Source organism: Rhinoderma darwinii, chromosome 3, assembly GCF_050947455.1.
Source record: "Rhinoderma darwinii isolate aRhiDar2 chromosome 3, aRhiDar2.hap1, whole genome shotgun sequence".
NCBI classification, from domain to species: domain Eukaryota; kingdom Metazoa; phylum Chordata; class Amphibia; order Anura; family Rhinodermatidae; genus Rhinoderma; species Rhinoderma darwinii.
This window is the reverse complement of record NC_134689.1, coordinates 351,257,059-351,279,530: the sequence shown is the minus strand read 5'-3', so window position 1 is coordinate 351,279,530 and position 22,472 is coordinate 351,257,059. Positions and strand designations below refer to the sequence as shown.

Genomic DNA, 22,472 nt, shown 5'->3' with positions numbered 1-22,472 from the left:
TGAATAGGCGGTCATATGTGGGGTCAACACGGGGCGGGCACTGTGCATTATTATTAGAATGCAAAAATTTAAGAATAGCTTCAAAGAGTCCGGGGCATAGTCATGCAGTAAATTGGGGTATTGTACAAAACATCTTTACTCCAGTATTGCCTGATCTGTGGCTTCTTTACTAGCCCCATATGCAGCACAAGGCCCCAAAATTTGAGCATCTCCGCTGCATCTACAGGGGTCCACTTGAAGGGTCTAGCATATGTTGACGTGCGGTTCTGGGTAATGAATTGCTGGACATATAAATTGGTCTGGGCCACTATTCAATTCACTAAATCCTCACTAAAGAAAATCTTAATCTATTTCTGTGAACCCTTCAGTCTCCAAATGAATTCCTGAGCTTCCCTGTGAATTTGAGACTCATAATTCGGGTTCCACACGGGATCACTTACCTGGGGGGGTTGCCTCAGCTGATCTCCTGCGTCGCCATTGCGTGGCTTCCTCATCACTGGATGATGAGGACAAGATGTATGAGGCGAATTCCTCTTCTCCCTCTCTGGCGCAATCCGTGTCAGAGGCCAGGGTGGCGTATGCCTTCTCTGCTGAATACACCTTTTGGGATGATTGGGACATTTTTATTAGGGAGGTGTGTAGTGCTTGAACATGTGTAACACTGATTTTTACACAGGGTTTTTGGGTGTTGTGCTCTTACACGTGTATTTCAGAGAAAAGATTCAGAAGTGTCAGGATTCTGAATACACATGACATTCAGGCTGGATTTCATGTGTATTCATTATCAGGACACTTGTGTATCTGGCTGCACATCGTTCTAGTAACGCTGTGCTGCTTGTAAATGAATGGAGATGAGTGTATGATGCTGACTGGTCACTGATTGGTCAGCGTCATACGCATAAACACGCCCAGTTAAAAACACAATACACGCCCAGTTGGACATAGCGAAATAAAAACGCCCAGTTGTCCATTTCAAAGCTCATTTGCATATATATAAAATAGCTCATAACTTGGCCAAAAATGAACGTTTTTAAAAAAACAAAACGTTGCTGTTATCTACATTGCAGCGTCGATCACATGCAATAGGAGATAGGGGTTTGAGAATCTGGTGACAGAGCCTCTTTAAGCCCTCATACCACTTAATCAACGGGAAAATAAAAAAGTTATGGCTCTCGGAATTTGGCGACACAAAATAAATTTTCTTTTTTACACTTAGGTTTTTACTTGTAAAAGTAGTAAAATATAGAAAAAACTATATATATTTGGTATCGCTGTAGTCGTATTGACCCAGAGAATAAAGTTAACATGTTTTAATTGCACCGTGAATTCCGTAAAAACGCCACGCAAAAAACCATGCAGGAATTGCTGTTTTTTTTTTCATTTTCTACCCCACAAACAATTTTCCAGTTTCCTAGTACATTATGTAGCAAAATAAATGGTGCTATGAAAAACTACAACTCGTCCCGTAAAAATCAAGCCCTCATAGTACTATATCGATTGAAAAATAAAGACGTTATGGCTTTTGGAAGGTGGGGAGGAAAAAACGAAAATCTGAAAAAGGGTTGCGGCGAGAAGGGTTTAATAAAAAGAACAGCTTTGTTCGGCAGGACATAGTCAAAAAACAGTCAAAAGAAACAAAATGATCAAAAATATGAAAGGGGTCAAATATTTTCTGAAAAAATTAACTCTACTATCTCTCCCAAAAGAATTCCTCCCCACTTGGAAAGCCCACAAACTAAAATGAAAATATAAATTAAAATTTACTTCCTAAAAAGACCCCTCTCGCCCATTTAGGCATTCCCTAAATAAAATTAATAATTGTAAACGGTGTGGTATGTTTAAACACCAGGGGAAGTTGCAGAGTCCTGGTTGAGATGGGCACATCGGGACGTAGAAGTGACTATCCCTCCTCCTTCTATGCTTACTGCAAACCCGGCACCTTTTTTGGGGATATCTTTGCGTCTTGGTGGAAGGGACAGGGTGAAGAAAGTGGCCATCTGAAAGTCTTCGCACATCCTCAAAATCGTAGGTTTGTTCAGGGGCATTGGAGTCAAATAGGAGACTCCGAATAACCACCTCCTGGAACTGAAGGAAGGTGAGCATTCCTCGGTGTTTATACAGTACAAACCCATTATAGGTAGCAATCTGAATTGGGTAGATTGCTACCTTTTTGTACCAGGCCCCGGTCTTCTGCTTAACCAAATACGGTTGAAGCACCTGGTCTGACAGATCTACAACCCCCCCATGAATTTATTGTAGTCTGTCACACAGACAGGCTTATGCTTTTCCACGGTGGCCCGTGTCTCTCTAACTGCCACCGTGGTGTCTGGATGCAGAGTGGACAGCATATAGACATCCTTATCATTTTATCAACTTTACTGCAAGTAACTACTCGTTGCCAGTGCGAATGACGGTGGGAATCCCACCCTGTTTTTACGGACTGTCCCGCAGGCCCCTGTATTTGTAACATGGAGGGATATAAAAAGGGGGACACTGCTATAAAAGTTCAGTGTAGACGTGGTACCCTTGGTGCAGGAATGGCACCATTCGGTCCCACACAATTTTTACGGATGTGCCAATTGTGTCTGGGCAGCCCGGGGGATTAATTTGGCAGTCTTTGCCGTCATAAATTAAGAAACCACAGGTGTACCCTGTTGTGCTCTCGCACACTTTATATAATTTAATGCTATATTTGGCACGTTTGGAGGGGGTGAACTGCCGGAATGAAAGACTGCCTTTGGAGCTCATCAGGGATTCAACCACTGATAAATTTGGATCTGGGGTGTAGGATTTGAGGAAACATTCTTGTAGGAGGGAAATTTTTTAAGGTGATCGTAGCCTGGGTCATTTCTTTGGGGGACTTGGGAGTTATCTGTATATTGCTGTATATTGCATGAAGCACATTATGGATTCGTATCGGTGTTGGGACAAAACTGCTGCAAATACAGGTAGCGTGGACAGCTCTTGATGCCCAGTAGGAGCGGATACTTGTTTCTTTGACCAACCCCATATTTAGCGTTAAGGCTAAAAAAAAAATTAAGCTCGGGGACACTAGTTGGGGTCCATGATGAGTACATGGATGTGGGTTTCTGTACAATGAATTGTCTTGCATATATATTTGTCTGTTGGACAATTAACTCCAGGACATGGTCACTGACATATGTGGAAGAAGTGCAAAGGGGTATAATTAGCAACATCCACTTTTATTCCTGGGGTTGCAGACAGTAGCAGGATCTTGGGTGAAAATGAAATTGCAGAGGCCCTGCACCACTAGGCCCTGCACCACTAGGGATTCGACAGCGATGGCCGACTCTACCACCATAGGGCTATTGGGTCCAGAGGTAGAAGTAGAACATGTCGTCACTATCTGAAAAAAGTTCTACCTCCTGAAGCAGAGTCAGTGTCACTACCTGACCTGCTGGAGCTTAGCAAGGTGTACGCTTGCTTGCAGTAAACATTCTCCGAGCCATTATTTAGGTTGAACTTTGACCGTTAGGCTACTAACTTTTTTTTTTTTTTTTTTTAAAAACAAGGATACCCTGCCTATAGGTAAATAGATTCCTAAAAGCAGCGCAGAAAAAAAAATGACGTAAAACTGTCTAACAGGTAATAAATAACTTGGCACTGCCAGAAAACGTACAGATCACTTGTGTTTACACAGAGGATCAGGGGGCACAAACTGGGTGATCAGGGGGGCACGGACTTGACGCTTTTGTTTTTTTTCACTTATTCAGCTCAGGATTTGGTTATAGTGTGTCTCTCTCTCCTCTCACCGATCAAATACAGTGATGGGAGAGGAAGACACAACCCATGTCTTGGCTGTATTTGGTAAATTTACTGACATAGATCACTGATAGGCATATCACAGTGACCATGTCAGCAGGGACCACTCAGATTGGTCCCTGGCTGTTACTATTTGCCATATGCTGCCACAGGAAGCATTGGCAATGTGCTAACGGCGCATTCGTGCGCCATTTTGATTATCGGGAGCAGGTGATCTGTGGTCTAATAGGGGGTGCTGGCCCTTATTTTTACCATTTCTCTCCTCTCACAGAATATATTCTGTGAGCGAAGAGAGAGTACTAACTGCCGTTGTTTTTACAGTGATCACCCTTGTTCTGCGAATAACTGAGATCACGTGACCGGGGACTGGACAAAACGGTCCTCGTTCTGTGCTCCGAGGCCTCCGCTAGCTCCGTAGCGGAGTACACTGAGTTTAAGCGCCTCCCGGGGGCGCTCGGACATAAGTACCCTTAATGGCTGCCGTGAAAACACGTATAGGCGGTCATTAAGGTGTTAAAGACACATTAAACATTGATTAAAAAAAATATTTTAAAGGTGTACATAGCCTTTAAGGTTTACCAATGAAGAATGTGTCTGGTCATTGATTTACAAGGGTTAAACTTATATAGTTACAATAAGTTAAATATCACTTCAGGTATACGATAAATTCTTAGAGATTGTTACTTCAGTATTTTCCAGTGGGGTCTCCAAACTAGTTTCACTATTTGGGATGTACAGATCCTTTACCTTACTATATCTTTTTTTTTTTTTGTTTTGTTCCAGTATTGTTGGAGATGGACTGGATTTAACTTTGGTTTTGATTTGCTGGTTACATACACGAACCGCTACATAATATTTAAAAGGAATACCTTAAATCAGCCGTGCAGTGGTTCTGTCAGTCTGCAGCCCAAAAGGAACATTGCATTCAGGTAAGATATTCTACTTCTGCTTTTGGTAGATGTAATAAGCAGAAAAGAAAACCTTGTTTATGCTGTAATATTTACAGATTAGTTGGTTTGCCTAAAGTCACCCTCTATTTCAAATTCCATGTTTTCCATATTGGGAGGGTAAGTACCAGGACTTTAACTGGTTAAGGACCAGGCTGTTTTACAGCTTAACCCCTTCAGGACCCAGGCTGTTTTGGCCTTCAGGTCACAGCCGATTTTTTTCAAATCTGACATGTTACTTTATGTGGTAATAAATTCGGAATGCTTTTACCTATCCAAACGATTCTGAGATTGTATTCTCGTGACATGTTGTACTTTGTTAGTGAAAATATTTGGTCGATAATTTCTGTATTTATTTCTGAAAACCACCAAAACTTGCAAAAATTAGCATTTTTCTAAATTTACACGTATCTGCTTGTAAAACAGATAGTAATACCACACAAAATTGTTACTAGTTAACATTTCCCATATGTCTACTTTATGTTGGCATCGTTTTTGTACGTCCTTTTATTTTTCTAGGACGTTACAAGGCTTAGAATTTTAGCAGCAATTTCTCATATTTTCAAGAAAATTTCAAAATGCCATTTTTTTTTCAGGGACCAGTTCAGATCTGAAGTGGCTTTGAGGGCCTTATATTTTAGAAAATCCCCATAAGTCACCCCATTTTGAAAACTGCACCCCTTAAGGTATTTGAATCACCATTCACAAAGTGTTTTAACCGTTCAGGCGTTTTACAGGAATTAAAACAAAGTAGAGGTGAAATGTACACTTTTTTTTTTTTTGTCGCTGTTCATTTCTAATACATTTTTTTTTTTTTTTTTTGTAACACAGAAGATTTTACCCGAAAATTGCAACTCAATATTTTATTGCCCAGATTCTGCAGTTTTTAGAAATATCCCACATGTGGCCCTAGTGTGTTACTGGACTGAAAACACAGGTCTCAGGGGCAAAGGAGCACCCTGTGGGTTTTGGGCCTCCTTTTTTTTAGAACCTATTTTAGGCACCTTGTCCGGTTTGTAGTGGTCGTGTGGTGGCTAAACAGTGGAAACACCCCAGAAGTGACCCCATTTTGGAAACTACACCCCTCAAGGAATTTTTGTAGGTGTATAGTGAGCATTTAGACCCCACGGGTCTTTTGCAGAATTTATTAGAATTAGGCCGCGAAAATGCTTATCACCATTTTTTTTTCCACTAAAATGTTGAATTTTTCACAAGGAATAAAGGAGAAAAAAACAACCAATTTTTGAAAAGCAATTTCTCGAGTATGGAAATACCCCACATGTGGGCATACATTTTTTTTTCATTAGAAATGAATTAACCCTTTCAGGACTGATCCATTTTTTGCTTTCTTTTCGTTTTTTACTCCGCCTTCCAAGAGCCATAACTTTTTTTCTTTTTCAGTCAGTAGTGTGTTGTGAGGGCTTATTTCTTGCGGGAGGAGTTGTAGTTTCTATTGACACCATTTAAAGTACCCTAAAATGTACTGGGAAACTGACCAAAAAATTATTTGCGGGCTGATATAAAAAAAAATCGGATTCCATTTTTGGGGTTTTCGTTTTTACAGCTTTCACCGTGCGGTAAAAACTAAATTTACTTTATTCTGCGGCTCAATACAATTACGGTGATACATTTATATAGTTTTGTTTCTTATATTATACTAATTTTACAAAGAAAAATCTATTTGTTAATATAAAAATAGTTTTGTTTCACCACATTCTGAGAGATGTAACTTTTTATTCGGTTAATTGAGCGGTGGGAGGTCTTATTTTTTGCGGGAGGAGCTGTAGTTTTTATTGGTACCATTTTTTTGGTACATAAAGTGATCAAAAAGTTGTATTACATTTTATTTTTTTGAGAGCGGAGGTGACGAAAAAAAACTGCGGTTTTGGCGGTTTAAATTAAGTTTTTTACGGTGTTCACCATACGAGTTAAATAATGGTATATTGTAATAGTTCGGTCTTTTACGGATGTAGCGATACCAATTTTGTTTATTTTTTGACATTACTTTAGAAGAAAAATGGGAAGAGGTTTTTTTTTGTAACTTTTTTTTTTTTTTCTTTTTAAAAATACACAGCTGACACACGTAGCGTATTGAGCGGGCCATACATCAAACCCCGCACCATGACATGCAATTAAGTCATAGTGCACAAAGGGGATAATGCACAGCGGATGGTGTGACTATTGAAATTTTCCACTGATATGCCATTTTAGTGCATAATATGTTGTGCCCAGTTTGTGCCACTGAAGACAAATACCTCATAAAACATTAAGCAGGTTTTCCCAGGTATGGCGATGCCATATGTGGGCACAAACTGCTGTTTGGGCACGCTGCAGGGCTCAGAAGGGAGGGAGTGCCATTTTGGTTTTGAAGTGCAGATTTTGCTTGTTAGTAGTTTGGGGTTTTATTGGTATTTCAGTTTATACTGTGGGGGGCATGTGTAAGCTGGGCAGAGTACACCAGGGCATAATAAGAGGGTATAATACTGCAGTAAATAAATAATCGCAGAGGTGTGGCCGGTGTCGCACTGATAAATGGCGCCTGATCTTATCCGCTTTTGGAACACTGCACATTTTGCATCGTCCTATTCTGAGAGCCAGAACTTTATTTTTTCACCACCAGAGCTGTGTGAGGGCCTATTTGTTGCTGGACAATCTAGTTTTTATTGGTACCGTTTTGGGGTACATGAGATTTGTATTTTTTTTTTATCACTTTTTATTACATATTTTTGCAAGACGGGTGACCAAAAACGAGCAATTCTGACAATGTTGTTTAGTTTTTTTTGTGGCGTTCACCGTGTCCTATAAATGAGTTTTACTTTATTCTGCGGGTCGATACGATTACGGCGATAGCATATGTATATTGTTTTTTTTTACGTTTTGCAGCGTTTGCAAATGTATTTTCTGTCACCATATTCTGAGAGCCATAACTTTTTTTTTTTTTTTTTTTTTTAGCCAAAAAAGCGGTTTAAGGGCTTGTTTTTTGCAGGACAGGTTGTAGTTTTTATTGGTACTATTTTCGGGTACATGCGACTTTTTGATTACTTTTTATTCTCTATTTTGGGAGGGGTGGTGACCAAAAAATAGTGATTCTGGTGTAGTTTTTCTATTTTTTTTGGGGGTGTTCATCGTGCGGGAAAAATAACTTTATAGTTTTACAGTTTGGGTCGTTACGAACACGGTGATATCAAATATATGGTTTTTTTTAACGTGTTCATTTTTTTCCTATAATGAAGGTCTTATTATAGGAAAAAAGACTTGTTTATATAACTTTTACACTTTTTTTAAAAATATTTTTACTACTTTTTTTTACTTGTCCCACTAGGGTCATTTAGGCTTTCAGTTTTGATCGCTGCTAGAGTACATTACACTACCTCCGAGTGTTCCGTACATGGCAACTCTGAGGCCATTGTCTGGCCTCCGATTGCCATGACAAGCATCGGCAGCCCCCACAATCACTTAGTTGGGGCTGCCGATGTGCTTCAAACCCCTTAAATGTGGCGATCACAATCTGTCGCCGCATTTATGGAGTTAATTGCCGAGATTAGCGGCAATGGTCTGCTGACCGGCAAGACTGGAGTGTCAACTGTCGGGGACAGCTGACCTCCCGGTTCTCTGACACTGTCCGTTAGTACAGTGTGCGCCAGGAACTGCTCCAACTGTACGTAAGGATGTGAGAAGCAAACCCTCTGCAGAACGTACAGTTGCGGCGCATCGCGTGAAGAGGTTAAAGACACAGCCTAGTTTGGGCCTTACGGCTCAGAGACCATTTTTCAAATCTGACATGTTTCCCTTTATGGCAATAACTTCGGATTGCTTAAACTTATTCAAGCGATTCTGAGATGGTTTTCTCGTGACACACTGGTCTTTATGGTAGTGGTAAAATTTGGTCGATACATTCAGTGTTTATTTGTGATAAATAACAAACTTTAGAAAAATTTACATTTTCCTGAATTTAAAGCGTAGCTAAACTTTCGCAAAAAAAAAGTCAACTGCTATTATGTCCCTCTATGTGAATACATTACTCCTAGCAATTTTTTTCACTTCAAAGTACCTATTTGCAGATTTTTTTCTTGTGAAACCGTCCATCTATTTTCTCACACTTGCTAATTCTGGCCAGTTGCTAGGGGCGTGTCTTACTGTGTGTGTTACGATTTGTCTGTATCTTTTATTCGCAGTGAACTCTGAGGTGATAACTACAATACTGGGAGTGTGCACTGAGCTATGCACAGCAGAACACATTATAAATAGAGATGTAAATATCTCTGCACACTCCAGAAGAAAGCAATCTGAGTTTTTCTGTTTCACTTTCCCTGGCAAGTGCAGGGAAGATAAGACAGGATGGCAGGGTGCTTGTGGGGGACAGAGCAGTCCTAGTCTTATCTAATGCTAATTAGCAGCTCCGATTACAGTGTCCTGAGACTCTTTGCTGGTGGGAAGGGGGAGAATCTACTGTCCGTTCTATGGTATGTGTGAGAGGCGCTTCAGTAGCAGAAGAGCAGGTCTGGCCCCCCTCCCTGTCCCGTCTTCCCCATGTCCACAGTACTGTAGCCGGCAGTAGCAGAGCGCAGGGAGGGGAATGACAGCTCTGCTACTGTCCGGACTATAGTGTGTGTGAGAGGTGCTTCTGCTACTGAAGCGCCTCACACATACCATACACCGGACAGTAACAGAGCTGTCATTCTCCTCCCTGCCGGTTATAGCACAGTGGACAGGGAGGGGGCACCAGACATGCGCTTCTGCTACTGAAGCGCCTCTCACACACACTATAGTCCGTACGGCAGCAGATCTCATCACAGTCTCTTCCATGCGCTCTGCTGCTGCAGGTAGTGTATAGAGGCAGAGAGACCTTCCTGACGTCACGATGGGGGCGTGCACATCTGACGTCAGGATGGGGCCACCACCCACCCGTACTCATGCAGCAGAATCCGTGCACTGATACATTCAAACGGTGTACAGATTTCTGGTAGCAACGGGAGAAATACAAGAAATAAAATGTGTCAGTGGCCAACACATATAACACAAAACAGAGCCCAAATTCATTAATAAAGTATATTACAAAAATAGTTACCAATTAAAATTTCCCATATGTCTACTTTAGATTGGCATCATTTTTTGAACATTCTTTTGTTTTCCTTGGACGTTACAAGGCTTAAAAAATAGACCACAATTTCTCATATTTTTAAGAACTTTTTAAGTCCTTTTTTTAAGGTACCTGTTCAGTTCTGAAGTGGCTTTGAGGGGGCCTATGTATTAGAAACCCCCATAAAACACTCCATTTAAAAAAACTGCACCCCTCAAAGTATTCAAAACAGCATTTAGATAGTTTCTTAATCCTTTAGGCGTTTCACAGGGAAGCACTACTAAATATGTATTATCCACATTCTGCAGCTTTTAGAAATTTACCACATGGGGCTCTAGTTTGCTCGTGGACTAAAACTCAGGCCTAAGAAGTACCTAGGAGCTCTTTTTTTTTTTTTATTAGAATATATTTTAGGCAGCATGCCAGGTTTGAAGAGGTTTTGTGCCAAAACAGAAATCCCCCAAAAGTGACCCCATTTTGGAAGCTACACCCCTCAAGGAATTAATTTATGATGGTTGTGACCATTTTGACTCCACAGTTTTTGTTTTTTTTCACAGCACGTATTTGAATTGGGCTGTGAAACTAAAAAAAAATACATTTTTTCCAATAAAATGTAATTTTTGAAAAAAATTTCTTATTTTCACAGGGAATAAAATGCCCAATTGCGCCTGAGCGGGGCAATACCCAATTTGTGGTGATAAATTGCCGTTTGGGCCCATGGGAGGGCTCAGAAGGGAAGGACCACCATTTGGCCTACCTGAGCTTTTCTGGTGCGAAGTCATGAATGCAGAACCCCTGAGGTACCAGTACAGTTGAAACTCTGGAGAAGTGACCCCATTTTAAGGCATTCATCTAGAGGTGTAGTGAGCATTTTGACCCCACAGTTATTGTGTAAAAGATAATGCGCAGCAGATGGTGCAGAGTGAGATTTGCAATGATACCCCCTTTTCCCTCAGTGCCTCGGTATGAATTGTGCTTTGCACATATACATCTTTGCGAGCCCTGTACTTGACGGCCAGCAATTTCTCAGATGCATAAGCACTGGAGTCCCCCATTACCATGCGCTTCCCCACTAACTTCTTAGGACAACTAATTAGGTTTTTGCGCATGTTCCACACGCCTCGGTCCCCGCAGCATGCAAATGCCTAAACGGGCACATGGGAATAAAAGTTGTCACAGTACAGGTGGTACCCCTTGTGAAGCAGAGGCTGCATAATCTCACACAATTTTGCTGCTGGTGGAAAGATCAGTGGGGCATCCAGGAACCATTATTGAGCGGTACCGCCCTTCATAAATTCTAAAGGCGGTAGTATATCCTGACCCGCTTTCACACAATTTATAACGCTTAATGCCATATCTTGCCCTTTTGGAGGGTAGATATTGGCGAAAGCTAAGCCTTCCATGAAAGTTGGGAAGGGATTTATCCACACTTACGTTCTGCTCTGGGGTGTAAATATGCAGAAAGAAGTTGTTTAAGCAATTGTTCGTGATCTTAATTTGAACTGATCACGGTTTGCATCGGTACTTGGGTGGGCCTGCGAGTTGTCATTGAAGTGGAGGAACCTCATTATCGTTTCATAACGAGACCTGGGCATTACTGCAGAATACACTTGAGTGGGTTTTGTTGACCAGTATGATCTCATGGAGGGCTTATTTTACAATTCCCATATTTAGGGTGAGCCCCCAAAATGTTTTGAAACTTTGCCAAATTGGTGGGCGTCCAATCTCTGGCATGGGTGGATAAAGGTTTCTGCCTTATATACAGAGTGGCATATAAATTGGTTTGGTGGACGATCCATTTATTTATTACGAACAACCTCCTAAATTTTAAGTAATCCATTTGGCAACATTTGCATTGTCCAGTTATGCCAGGAGTGGCAGTAAATCAGTGAATTGTAGGCCCACAAGATGGATCAGGTGCCCATAGGAGAGACTGAACTGGCCAGGCTGTACTGTGCTACTAGGCCCTGCGCTTCCATGTTCTGCAGTTTTAACTGTGTCAGGGATGTGGTCTAGCAGCACTGGCAGTATCAGGTGGGTGCAGGTCCCAGGGACTTGACTATCATCCCCAATAGACAAAAATATACAAAATAGGCAGCGGTCCCATATACGTGAAAAATTAAAAGCTATGTCGGGCTAATAAAAGCTCTATTTTTAGTGTGTGTAAATATTGAGCGATTTCTCTAATTTTTTTTCCTACCTGCCTATTCTGATCTAGTAAAGGTAGATAGCTGAATATATTGTATAGATAGATAGATAGAAATCGATTTATACAAAGAATGTATTATGGTGTAACACAGTATTTTTTTGGATTGGAGCAATTCTTCTGGCAGCGATTCTCTCGAAGTCTCCTCTTCTCACACTGAAACAATGTGAGGAGAAGAAAGGAGGCAGGAGATTCGTTGCCAGAAATGTCAAATTCAAAAAAATTGTGATCTATTTCATTGTTTCTCACAGCGATCACATGATCAGGGACCAACAGACTGGTCCCTGATACTGTGCCCAGGACTGTTGGCGACAGCCAGGACACAGGGCTATGTGTATGCGATCACACACTCTCTGAAGTGCCGCCGTAATTAGTCTATATGGCAGACTTCAGAGACCCTGACCACTGGTTGTAAAATCACAGCCAGTGGTCGGGAACCTGTTAACCCCTTCCCGACATTTGCCGTACATGTACGTCATGGAAAGTACTGACTTCCCGCATCTTGCCGTACATGTACGCCAAATGTTTGGGACCGGCTCAGAAGCTGAGCCGGTGCCATCATCACCGGATCTCAGCTGTATCTTACAGCTGACATCCGGCTGTAACGGCGGGGACCGAAATTAGCTTCGATCCCCGCCATTAACCCCTTAAGTGCAGCGCTCAAACGCGATCGCTGCACTTAAGGTGTTTGCAGCTCATCGGAACCCCAGTAATGAAATTGCCGGGGTTCCGGTGGCTGCAATGGCAACCGGAGGCCTAATACTGGCCTCCCGGTCTGCCTAGCACCGAAGCCGGTCAAGATCCGCCCGGCGGCGGAGCCTGATCGGCTTCCGTAGCTGCAGGCAAGATGGCGCCGGGTCAGGAGCTGATCCGGCGTCATCAGCGGTGGAAGTCAGCTGTACTGTACAGCTGACATCCACCTGTAACGGCAGGAACCGGAGCTAGCTCCGATCCCTGCCATTAACCCCTTCGATGCAGCAATCGAAAGCGATTGCTGCATCGTAGCGGTTACTAGCAGATCGCCAGCCCTGACAGGCAATCGGGACTGGCGACTGCTGTTATGGCAACAGGAGACACAATGGTCTCCTGCTCTGCCATTACGGAAGCCGATTTAGGCCCCGCCGGGAGGCGAAGCCTAATCGGCTTGCTGTCAGTGAATGACTGACAGATCTAATACATTGCACTACATAGGTAGTGCAATGTATTAGAAAAAAAAAAATCTGACCGTTGGAACTTCAAGTCCCCTAGTGGGACTTGAGAAAAAGTGTAAAAAAAGTATAAAAAAGTGTAAAAAAAAGTGCACAAAATAAAAGTTTGAAAACAGTAAAAGTTTCAAGTAATCAAATAAAACACAATCCCCCTTTTACTCTTATCAAGTCCTTTATTATTGAAAAATAATAATAAACCATATGTATTTGGTATCGCCACGACCATAACGACCGGAGGTATCAAAATATGATATTATTTATTGCACGCGGTGAACAGCGTAAAAAAAACCGTAAAAAACGTTACCAGAGTTTCTGTTTTTTGGTCACTTTGCCCTACAAATATTAGAATAAAAAGTGATCAAAAAGTCGCACGTATCCAAAAATGGTACCTATAAAAACTATAGCTCGTCCCGCAAAAAACAAGCCCTCATACACCTCCGTCGACAAAAAAATTAAAAAGTTATGGTTCTCACAACTTGGCGACAGAAAAAATACATTCTTTTTACAAAAGTAATTTTATTGTGCAAAAAGTTGTAAAACATGAAAAAGTTCTATAAATTAGGTATCGCCGGAATCGTACTGACCCGCAGAGTAAAGTTAACATGTAATTTATAACGCATGGTGAACGCTGTATAAAAAAAAACCGAAAAAAGCTGTGCCAGAATTGCGTTTTTTTGTTTACCTGGCATCCCAAAAAATAGGATAAAAGGTGATCAAAAAGTTGCATGTACCCCAAAATGGTACCAATAATAACTACAGCTCGTCCCGCAACAAACCAGCCCTCATACCGCTACGTCTATGAAAAATAAAATTAGTTATGGCTCCAATAAGTCAGGAAATAAAAAAATATGCAGTTGTGCCCGAGGGGAACATTTCTTCTGTTTGAAGAGGCGATTTTTCAAGGACCTAAAATTAGGGAACCAGGAAAGGGAGGGCCCAAACATATCTGCTGGAAGCGAGGGTGCCCGTATTATACCAGGACAACACTTTCCCAGCAAAATTCTCCAAACTACAAAAGGTGCGGAGTGTGGACCAAAAGGGGGATAAGAAATGACACCATTTATCAGTGCGACACCGGCCTGTGCGGAAAGGATTGCTTCACAGCGTAACACACATCTATGGATTATTTTATTGTTTTTTTTTTACCCCATTATTATACCACCTGACTATGCCCCTTATATACTCCGCCCGGCTTACATATGCCCTACATTATAAACGGAAACACCAGTAAGACTCCAAACAAAACTACTACCAAGCAAAATCCACGCTCCAAAAGCCAAATGGCGTTCCCTCCCATCTGAACCCTACAGCGGCCCAAACAGCAGTTTCCTTCCACATATATGGCATCGTCATACCCGGGAGAACCCTTTTAGCAATATTTGGGGTGTGTGTCTCCAGTGGCATAAGCTGGGCACGACATATTTGCCACTGAATGGCATATCTAGGGAAAAATATAAATTTTTAATTTGCACCATCCACAGCGCATTCATTTATGGAAAAGATCTGTGGGGTGAAAATGCTCACTACACCCCTTAATAAATGCCTTGAGGGGTGCAGTTTCCATAATGGGGTCACTTCCCAGGGGTTTATTTTTATTATTTCACATCTGAGCCTCTGCAGTTGTGAACCAATACTTTGTAAATCGCCAAATTAGGCCTCAATTTTACATGGTACGCTTTCACTCCTGAGCCTGATCGACTGTCCAGGCAAGAGATTAGGGCCACATGTAGGGTGTTTCTAAAACCAGGAAACCCAGCATAATAATTAGAGAGCTGTCTCGTTATGGTGGCACAAGCTGGGCACCACATATTGTCCACATATCTGTGGAAAAAATCCCATTTTCACTCTGCAACATCGAGTTCACACTAATTTCTACAAAACACCTGCAGGGTTAACATGCTCACTACACCCGTAGGTAAATGCATTGAGGGGTGTAGTTTCCAAAATGGGGTCACTTCTGGGGGGTTTCCACTGTTTTGGGCCCACAGGCACCCAGAAACCAATCCAGAAACATCTGCACTCCAAATGGCGGTCCTTCCCTTCTGAGCCCTGCCGTGTGCCCAAACAGCAGTTTATGACCACATATGGGCTATTGCCGTACTCGGTAGAAATTGCTTAACAAATGTTGGGTTCTTTTTTTCCTTTATTTGTTGCGAAAATGAAAAACTTTGCGCTAAAGCTACGTCTTATTGAAGAAAAAGGATTGTTTTTATTTTCACTGCCCAATTCTAATAAATTCTATGAAACATCTGTGGGGTCAAAATGCTCACTACGCCCCTAGATGAATTCCTCAAGAGGTGTAGTTTCCTAAATGGTGTCACTTTTTGGGCGTTTTCATTGTTTTTTCCGCTCAGGGGCTTTGCAAATGTGACATGACCCCCGCAAACCATTCCTGCTCAATGTGATCTCCAAATCCAAATAGCGCTCTTTCCCTTCTCAGCCCTGCCGTGTCTCCAAACAACCGTTTATTACCACATGTGGGGCATTGTTTTACTCGGGAGAGATTGGTTTACAAATTTTACGGTGCTTTTTCTCCTTCAGTCCTTGTGGAAATGAGAAAAAATTAGCTAAACCTACATTTTCTTTGAAAAAATGTAGATTGTCATTTTCAGGGCCTATTTCCAATAATTTATGCAAAAAACCTGTTGGGTCAAAACGCTCACTATACCCCTAGATAATTTCCTCAATGGGCGTAGTTTCCAAAATGGGGTCACCTGTGGGGGGTTTCCACTGTTTTGTCCCCTCAGGGGCTTTGTAAATGTGACATGGCCTCCACAAACCATTCCTGCTAAACTTGAGCTCCAAAAGCCAAATAGCGCTCTTTCCCTTCTCAGCCTCGCCGTGTCTCCAAACAACCGGTTATTACCACATGTGGGGTATTGTTTTACTCGGGAGAAATTGCTTTACAAATTTTACGGTGCTTTTTCTCCTTTAGTCTTTGTGAAAATGAGAAAAAAAATCGCTAAACCTACATTTTCTTTGAAGAAATGTTGATTTTAATTTTCACGGCCTACTTCTAATAATTTCTGTAAAAAAGCTGTGCGGTCAAAATGCTCACTGTACCCCTAGATAATTTCCTTGAGGTGTGTAGTTTCCCAGATGGGGTCACTTTTGGGGGATTTTGACTGTTTTGGCACCGCAAGAGCCCTTCAAACCTGACATGGTGCCTAAAATTTATTCTAACAAAAATAAGGCCCCAAAATCCACCAGGTGCTCCTTTGCTTCTGAGGCTGATGCTTCAGTCCAGTAGCACGCTACGGCCACATGTGGGATATTTCCTAAAACTGTAGAAACTGGGCAACAAATAGTGAGTTGCATTTGTCTGGTAAAACCTACTGTGTTATAAAAAAAATTGTACTAAAAATTTATTTCTGCAAAAAAATATGAAATTTGTAAAATTCACCTCTACATTGCTTTAATTCCTGTGACATGTGTAAAGGGTTAAGACATTTTCTAAATGCTGTTTTGAATACTTTGAGGGGTGAAGTTTTTAAAATGGGGTGACTTTTTGGGGGTTTCTAATATATAAGGCCCTCAAAGCCACTTCACAACTGAACTGGCCCCTGTAAAAATGGCCTTTTGAAATTTTCTTGAAAATGTGAGAAATTGCTGCTAAAGTTCTAAGCCTTGTGAGGTCATAGAAAAATAAAAGGATGTTCAAAAAACGATGCCAATCTAAAGTAGACATATGGGTGATGTTAATTAGCAACAATTTTGGGTGGTATAACTGCCTGTCTTACAAGCAGATACATTTAAATTGAGAAAAATGCTAATTTTTGCAATTTTTCGCTAAATTTTGGTGTTTTTCACAATTAAATACTGAACATATCGAGCAAATTTTGCCAGTAACATAAAGTCCAATGTGTCACGAGAAAACAATCTCAGAATCGCTTGGATAGGTGAAAGCATTCCGGAGTTATTACCACATAAAGTGACACATGTCAGATTTGAAAAATGAGGCTCGGTCAGGAAGGTCAAAAGTGGCTAAAGAGGGAAGGGGTTAAAGAAGACCTGTCTGCTCACCTGACATGTCCTGTTTTAGTACATGCTTGTATTGTCATTAAAAAATAAATAAATTGGTGTTTCTTTTCTTAGAACTGTGCTTTGTGTCGTGCCTCTTTAATTCCTCCTGAAATTTATAAATAAATTGACAAATGGGTGTTACCATTCTCCTTGACTTAAATCTGAATTGTCTAATCCGTGCTGACTGTTTAAGACAATGAAGGGACACCTTGCCCCCCCAACTTGGTAGACCCAGGTGTCTGTTTACATATTTTCACAAGGCATAACTGGAAACTCCCCACAAAGAATTGGAAGAAAAAATGTCATGTTGAATACAAAGATTTACTTTAAACCCTTAATGACATACATCGTATAGTTACGTTGTTGCGGTCAATGACTTAGTGCCTGTTTGCATCAGCTTTAGGAACAGGAGCTAGCCCACCAATAATCCTAGATTCTGCAGTCAAAATCGAGGTGGTTTGTAGCTGATCGGCACCCCCGCGATGCAATCAAGGTGTTTCCGATGGTTGCTATAGAGACTTAACAATATCCTCCTAGTCGGCTGAGTACGGAAGCCTATTGGGCAGGACTTATTAGGATTTTGTTCAGTGTGTCCATTACAACTCTAATGCATTGCACTACGTAGGGAGTGCAATGTATCAGAATAGAGATCAGCGGTGCAGGCCTTCAAGTTCCCTAGTGGGACAAAAAAAGGTAATAAAAATGTTTTTGTACAAAAGCATAAAAATATAAGTCAAGTTAAAATAAAGGCTATTTTTAAGTTTTGTTATAGGGAAAAAACGTAAACATTCAGAAAAGTACACACATTTTTGTATCAACGCGTTCGTAGCGACCCAAACTATGATGACTTTCCTGCACGGTGAACGCCATAAAAAAAAAACAAGGCCAGAATTGCAGTTTTTGTTTGTTTTTTTTGATCCCTCCCCTCCCAAAAAAATGGAATCTGTTGTCTTTTCTCTAAAATGATAGACAAAAACTGCAGCCCATCCCACAAAAAACTAGCTCACACAGCTTTCTTGACAGAAAAATTCAAGTTATGGCTCTTAGAATATCAGAATATGGTGACACAAAAAGATTTACAAAAAAATAATTATTTTATTGTGCAAATGCTGTAAAACATTAAAAAAAAAACTTTAAGTTTTTGTAAATAAGCCCTAACACCGCTCCATCGACAAAAAAATAAAAAGGTTTGGATCTCTGAATATGGCGACACGGTATGTTCCAAAAGGGGGGTAAGATTGGGCACCATTTATCAGTGCAACACTGGCCTCACATCTGTGGATTATTTTACTGCGTTGTTATACTGCCTTATTCTACCCAGGTGTACTCCGCACAGCTTACATTATGCCCCCACATTATAAACTGAAATAAGAGTTCTGTTTTGGTGTTTTTGCTGCCAAGTCAAATCTGCACTCAAATGGCGCTCCCTCCCTTCTGAACCCTACAGTGTGCACAAACAGCAGTTTAAGACCACAAATGTCATTACCATACCCGGTAGGGCTGGGCAACTAATTGAAAAAGAACACGAAACTGAAATTCAACGAAATTAACAAGTCATCCTGCACTTTTTTTTTTTTTTTTTTTTTTTTTTTTTTTATAAATTTCATTTTCACGGCCTAATTCTAATAAACTCTATGAAACACCTGTGGGGTCAAAATGCTTACTACTACACCCTAAACAAATGCCCAGAGGAGTGTAGTTTCCAAAATGTTGTCACTTTTAAAGTGTCTCCACTGTACTAGTACCTCAAGGGGCTCTGCAAATGCAACATGGCGCCAAAAACCAATACAGCAAAACCTGCATTCGAAATGGCACTCCTGCCTTTCTGAGCCCTGCCGTGTGTCCAAGGTTGGTGTGCTTTTCCTCCTTTTTTTTTTTTTTTTTTTTACGCCTTGTGAGAATGAAAAAATCAACATTTTAGTGGAACAATTTAGATTTAGGTTTTCACGGCCTAATTCCAATAATTTTTTAAAGATCTGCGGGGTCTAAATGCTATATAGATTCCTCAAGAATAAACCTACAATGCCAGAGAGAAAAAAAAAAATCCCTTGGTAGAAACATAAAGTAACTAATTTATTGTGAAACCCAAAATACATCAATGAGAAGGTATCAACAAAAAAAGTGGTTTCAAAATTTCTCTGTCAATGTTTCCTATGTTTTGGCACCACAAGACCTCTTCAAACCCGACATGGTGGATTTTGGGGGCCTCCTTTTTATATATTTTAGGCACTAGGTGTTTCCAATGCCTCTGCTTCAGTCCATTAGCACACTAGGGCCACATGTATGATATATCTAAAAACTGCAGAATCTGGGCAATAAATATTGAGTTGCATTTCTCTGGTGAAACCTTCTGTGTTAAAGAAAAAAAATTGTTAGAGAAGGAGGAAGCGATTCTCCAAACCTCTCGCCATAAAAGTAGCAACCCTGGACAGTCCCAGAAGGTATGTAGGATGGTACCCTTTTCAGTTTGGCATCGCCAACATTGTGAGGAAACGTAGTTTCGATGGAACATAGCATCTAGATAAGAGTTTGTATCCCGCTTCTTGGATGCTGGTTGATACAGGCGACCCATGCGTTAGACTAACTTTTCTCCAACTCTCTAACGAGAATATATAGTAATTTTCCCATTTACTTAAAACACAGGGGGAAAATTGCCAGGGTATGATCTGAAAATGGTAGGGGAAGAAAGACTAGAGAGATCCATAGTTTAGTTTCCGCATCACTATGCCAGTCTACCAACCTGGTGAGGTGTGTGGCTCTAAAGTAGGCATAAACGTCGGACAGACCAACTCCCCCGTTTTGCTTATGTCTATAAAGGAGCGACTTAGAGATTCTGACTGGTTTGCTATTCCAAATAAACTTGGTGAACAGGGAGGCAATTTTGTTAAGAGAGAACGAGGAGTATGGATAGGAAGGGCCTGTAATAAAGAAAGTATACTAGGGAGGACAGTCATCTTCAGTATTGAGCAATAACCGACTGTTTTTTTGTTTTTTCTTCCGTCCTGGTAAGTGGTAACATAGACCTTTTTGTATTCACAGGTTACGTTTGGTGTCGTTTGATCCCAACGGTAAAGTCCTCTGCAGTCGAACTAGTGGCTATCAGATCCTCAGCCTTGAGAAAGATCAGGTATGTATTATGTTCAATTTGTTGTCAAACTATCCCCAGCCCCTGTTCTTTTTTGTAAGGAGGCCAAGCTATAAATAGGTGTTGAGAAGCACGCTGGCATTAATGAGATCACAGGGGGAGGGAAGTTGACAGGGACTTCGAATACACTGTTAATATGACAAATGAATAGCTTTTTGTTTTAGATATTCTTCACATGCACTAATTTATGCATTTGTGAAATATCTTGTTAGCACAGAGATGTGTGTTTTAGGGGGGGGGGGGGAGGCATTTAGGTCACTAAGGCTACCTTATGGCTTTCGCAACAGAGAAATTTTCACCCCTCCTGGGGGTATTTCACTCGCCCCACACTCAGCCATAACTTTTATTTTTTATTTTTCAATCAATGGAGTGGTGTGAGGGCTTCTTTTTTTGCGGAGGAGTTATAGTTTCTATTGGTACTATTTAAAGCACCATGTAATGTATTGGGAAACTGAAAATAAAATCTTTGCGGTGGAATCTGGAAAAACTGATTCCGTTAATGTTTTTTGGGTTCAGTTTTTTTTTTTATGGCTTTCCTAGTGCGGCAAAAACGACACATTGTTAAAATTTTGTTTCACTGCATTCTGAAAGCCCTAACTTTTTTGGTACATACAACTTTTTTTTTTTGTTCTTTATCAAAACAATCTTATTAGAGTAGAAAACATAACAGCATATAAAACATCTCGCAAAATTGCAAAAGTGTGCACGCAGTGCAACATAATAAATTCAGACTGTATAAAATGTTACAAAAACATATGAATGTTGGTGGGAGGTAGCCTCCCAGCCACCGAAGCAATGGGAAGAAGATAATAACAGCTAATGGCAATTATCAATACCCAATTTACATCAAAGGTAGTGCAAAATGTAGGGAAACCAGTCCCAAAACAAACGAGCAATAATGACACGGTTAAGTGCAATTTCAACCCAAGGTTACATAAACACAAGACAATCAAGGGAAACACAAACAGACAAAAGCACGCAGTTTTGGCTATATGATCAGTCAACAGAAAAGGCTATCCAGCCAGAGGCAGATCAGCACCACCCCGGAATCCAGACCAGATAGAACAGGTACGAGCAAAGATCTCTGATGTACCCCGATCAGCAGACTTTAGCTCCTCCATCCTCCTAATTCCATTCAGCTCCGTTACCCATTCCTTCAAAGAAGGCACAGTACTAGACTTCCAATGACGTGGGATGACCGTTCTAGCTGCAGTCAGAAAATTCCTAAAGACCCCCTTTTTGAGGTGTGGGAGTGATCCAGGAACCATGGAAAGCAACCCAACAGAAGCCGAGGTAGGCACTTCAGTGCCAAAAAGTTTGTTGCCGAGATCAAAAAAATTTCCCCAAAAGGGCCGGAGCTTGGGGCAATCCCACCAAATATGCAACATAGTTCCAGGAGCCTCCCCACACCTCCAACAGTCGGCAGACACATTAAGAAAGATCCTATGTAAAACGGAAGGACAGCGGTACCATCTGGTAAGTATCTTATAGTTCTTCTCCTGAGCAAAACACGAAGTCGGTAATTTATGAGCCAGCAAGAATGAATTCCCCATTCCTCCTCAGAGTGCCGAACTCCCATTTCCCCATCCCAAGCTGCAGTGAATGTCAACTGAGAGTAAGAATATCTAGGTTGGAGGACACCATGTAAATGAGACAGTGTGTGAGACGGAGCAGAGATAAGGGACAGATAATGTTCCAGAGGAGTCTTATCCTGTAGCAACACAAGACAATCACCCATGGAAGAGAGATGGGAGCGCAGCTGAAAATAAGACCACCATATTGATCGTCTCCCTGGGCAGGCCTCAGAGACAGCAGTCAGTGACTAGATTGAACCATCAGGTGTAAGGGTCTGAGCCAGACATCCACTGCCCCGTCTCTCCCAACAGAGGAATGTATCCACACCCACCGCCGGAGAGAAGGAAGGGTTATCAAAAAGGGGAGTCATAGGACCCGGACGGTGAACAAGGTCCAGAGTACCAATGATCAGCTCCCAAACGACAAGAAATTGACATGTGAGGAAAGGCAAAGAAGACGTTGGTCGCTGGGAGGCAGTCAACCACGTCAAGGAGGACAAGGCGAG

The 22,472-nt window shown here is 41.3% G+C and overlaps 1 protein-coding gene across 3 annotated transcripts in view; it reads left to right on the top strand.

The window, feature by feature from the left end:
* The window catches only part of GMCL1 (germ cell-less 1, spermatogenesis associated), a 133,409-nt gene that overhangs the window by 99,666 nt on the left and 11,271 nt on the right, over positions 1 to 22,472 (top strand). For 2 of the 3 annotated variants that reach the window (XM_075858516.1, XM_075858515.1), the window contains exons 13-14: positions 4,567 to 4,712; positions 20,287 to 20,374. In XM_075858516.1, coding sequence (XP_075714631.1) covers positions 4,567 to 4,712; positions 20,287 to 20,374 — 234 coding nt within the window. Of the gene's footprint in view, positions 1 to 4,566; positions 4,713 to 5,326; positions 5,417 to 20,286; positions 20,375 to 22,472 lie in introns of those variants that run through there. The other variant, XM_075858517.1, reaches the window with a different exon arrangement.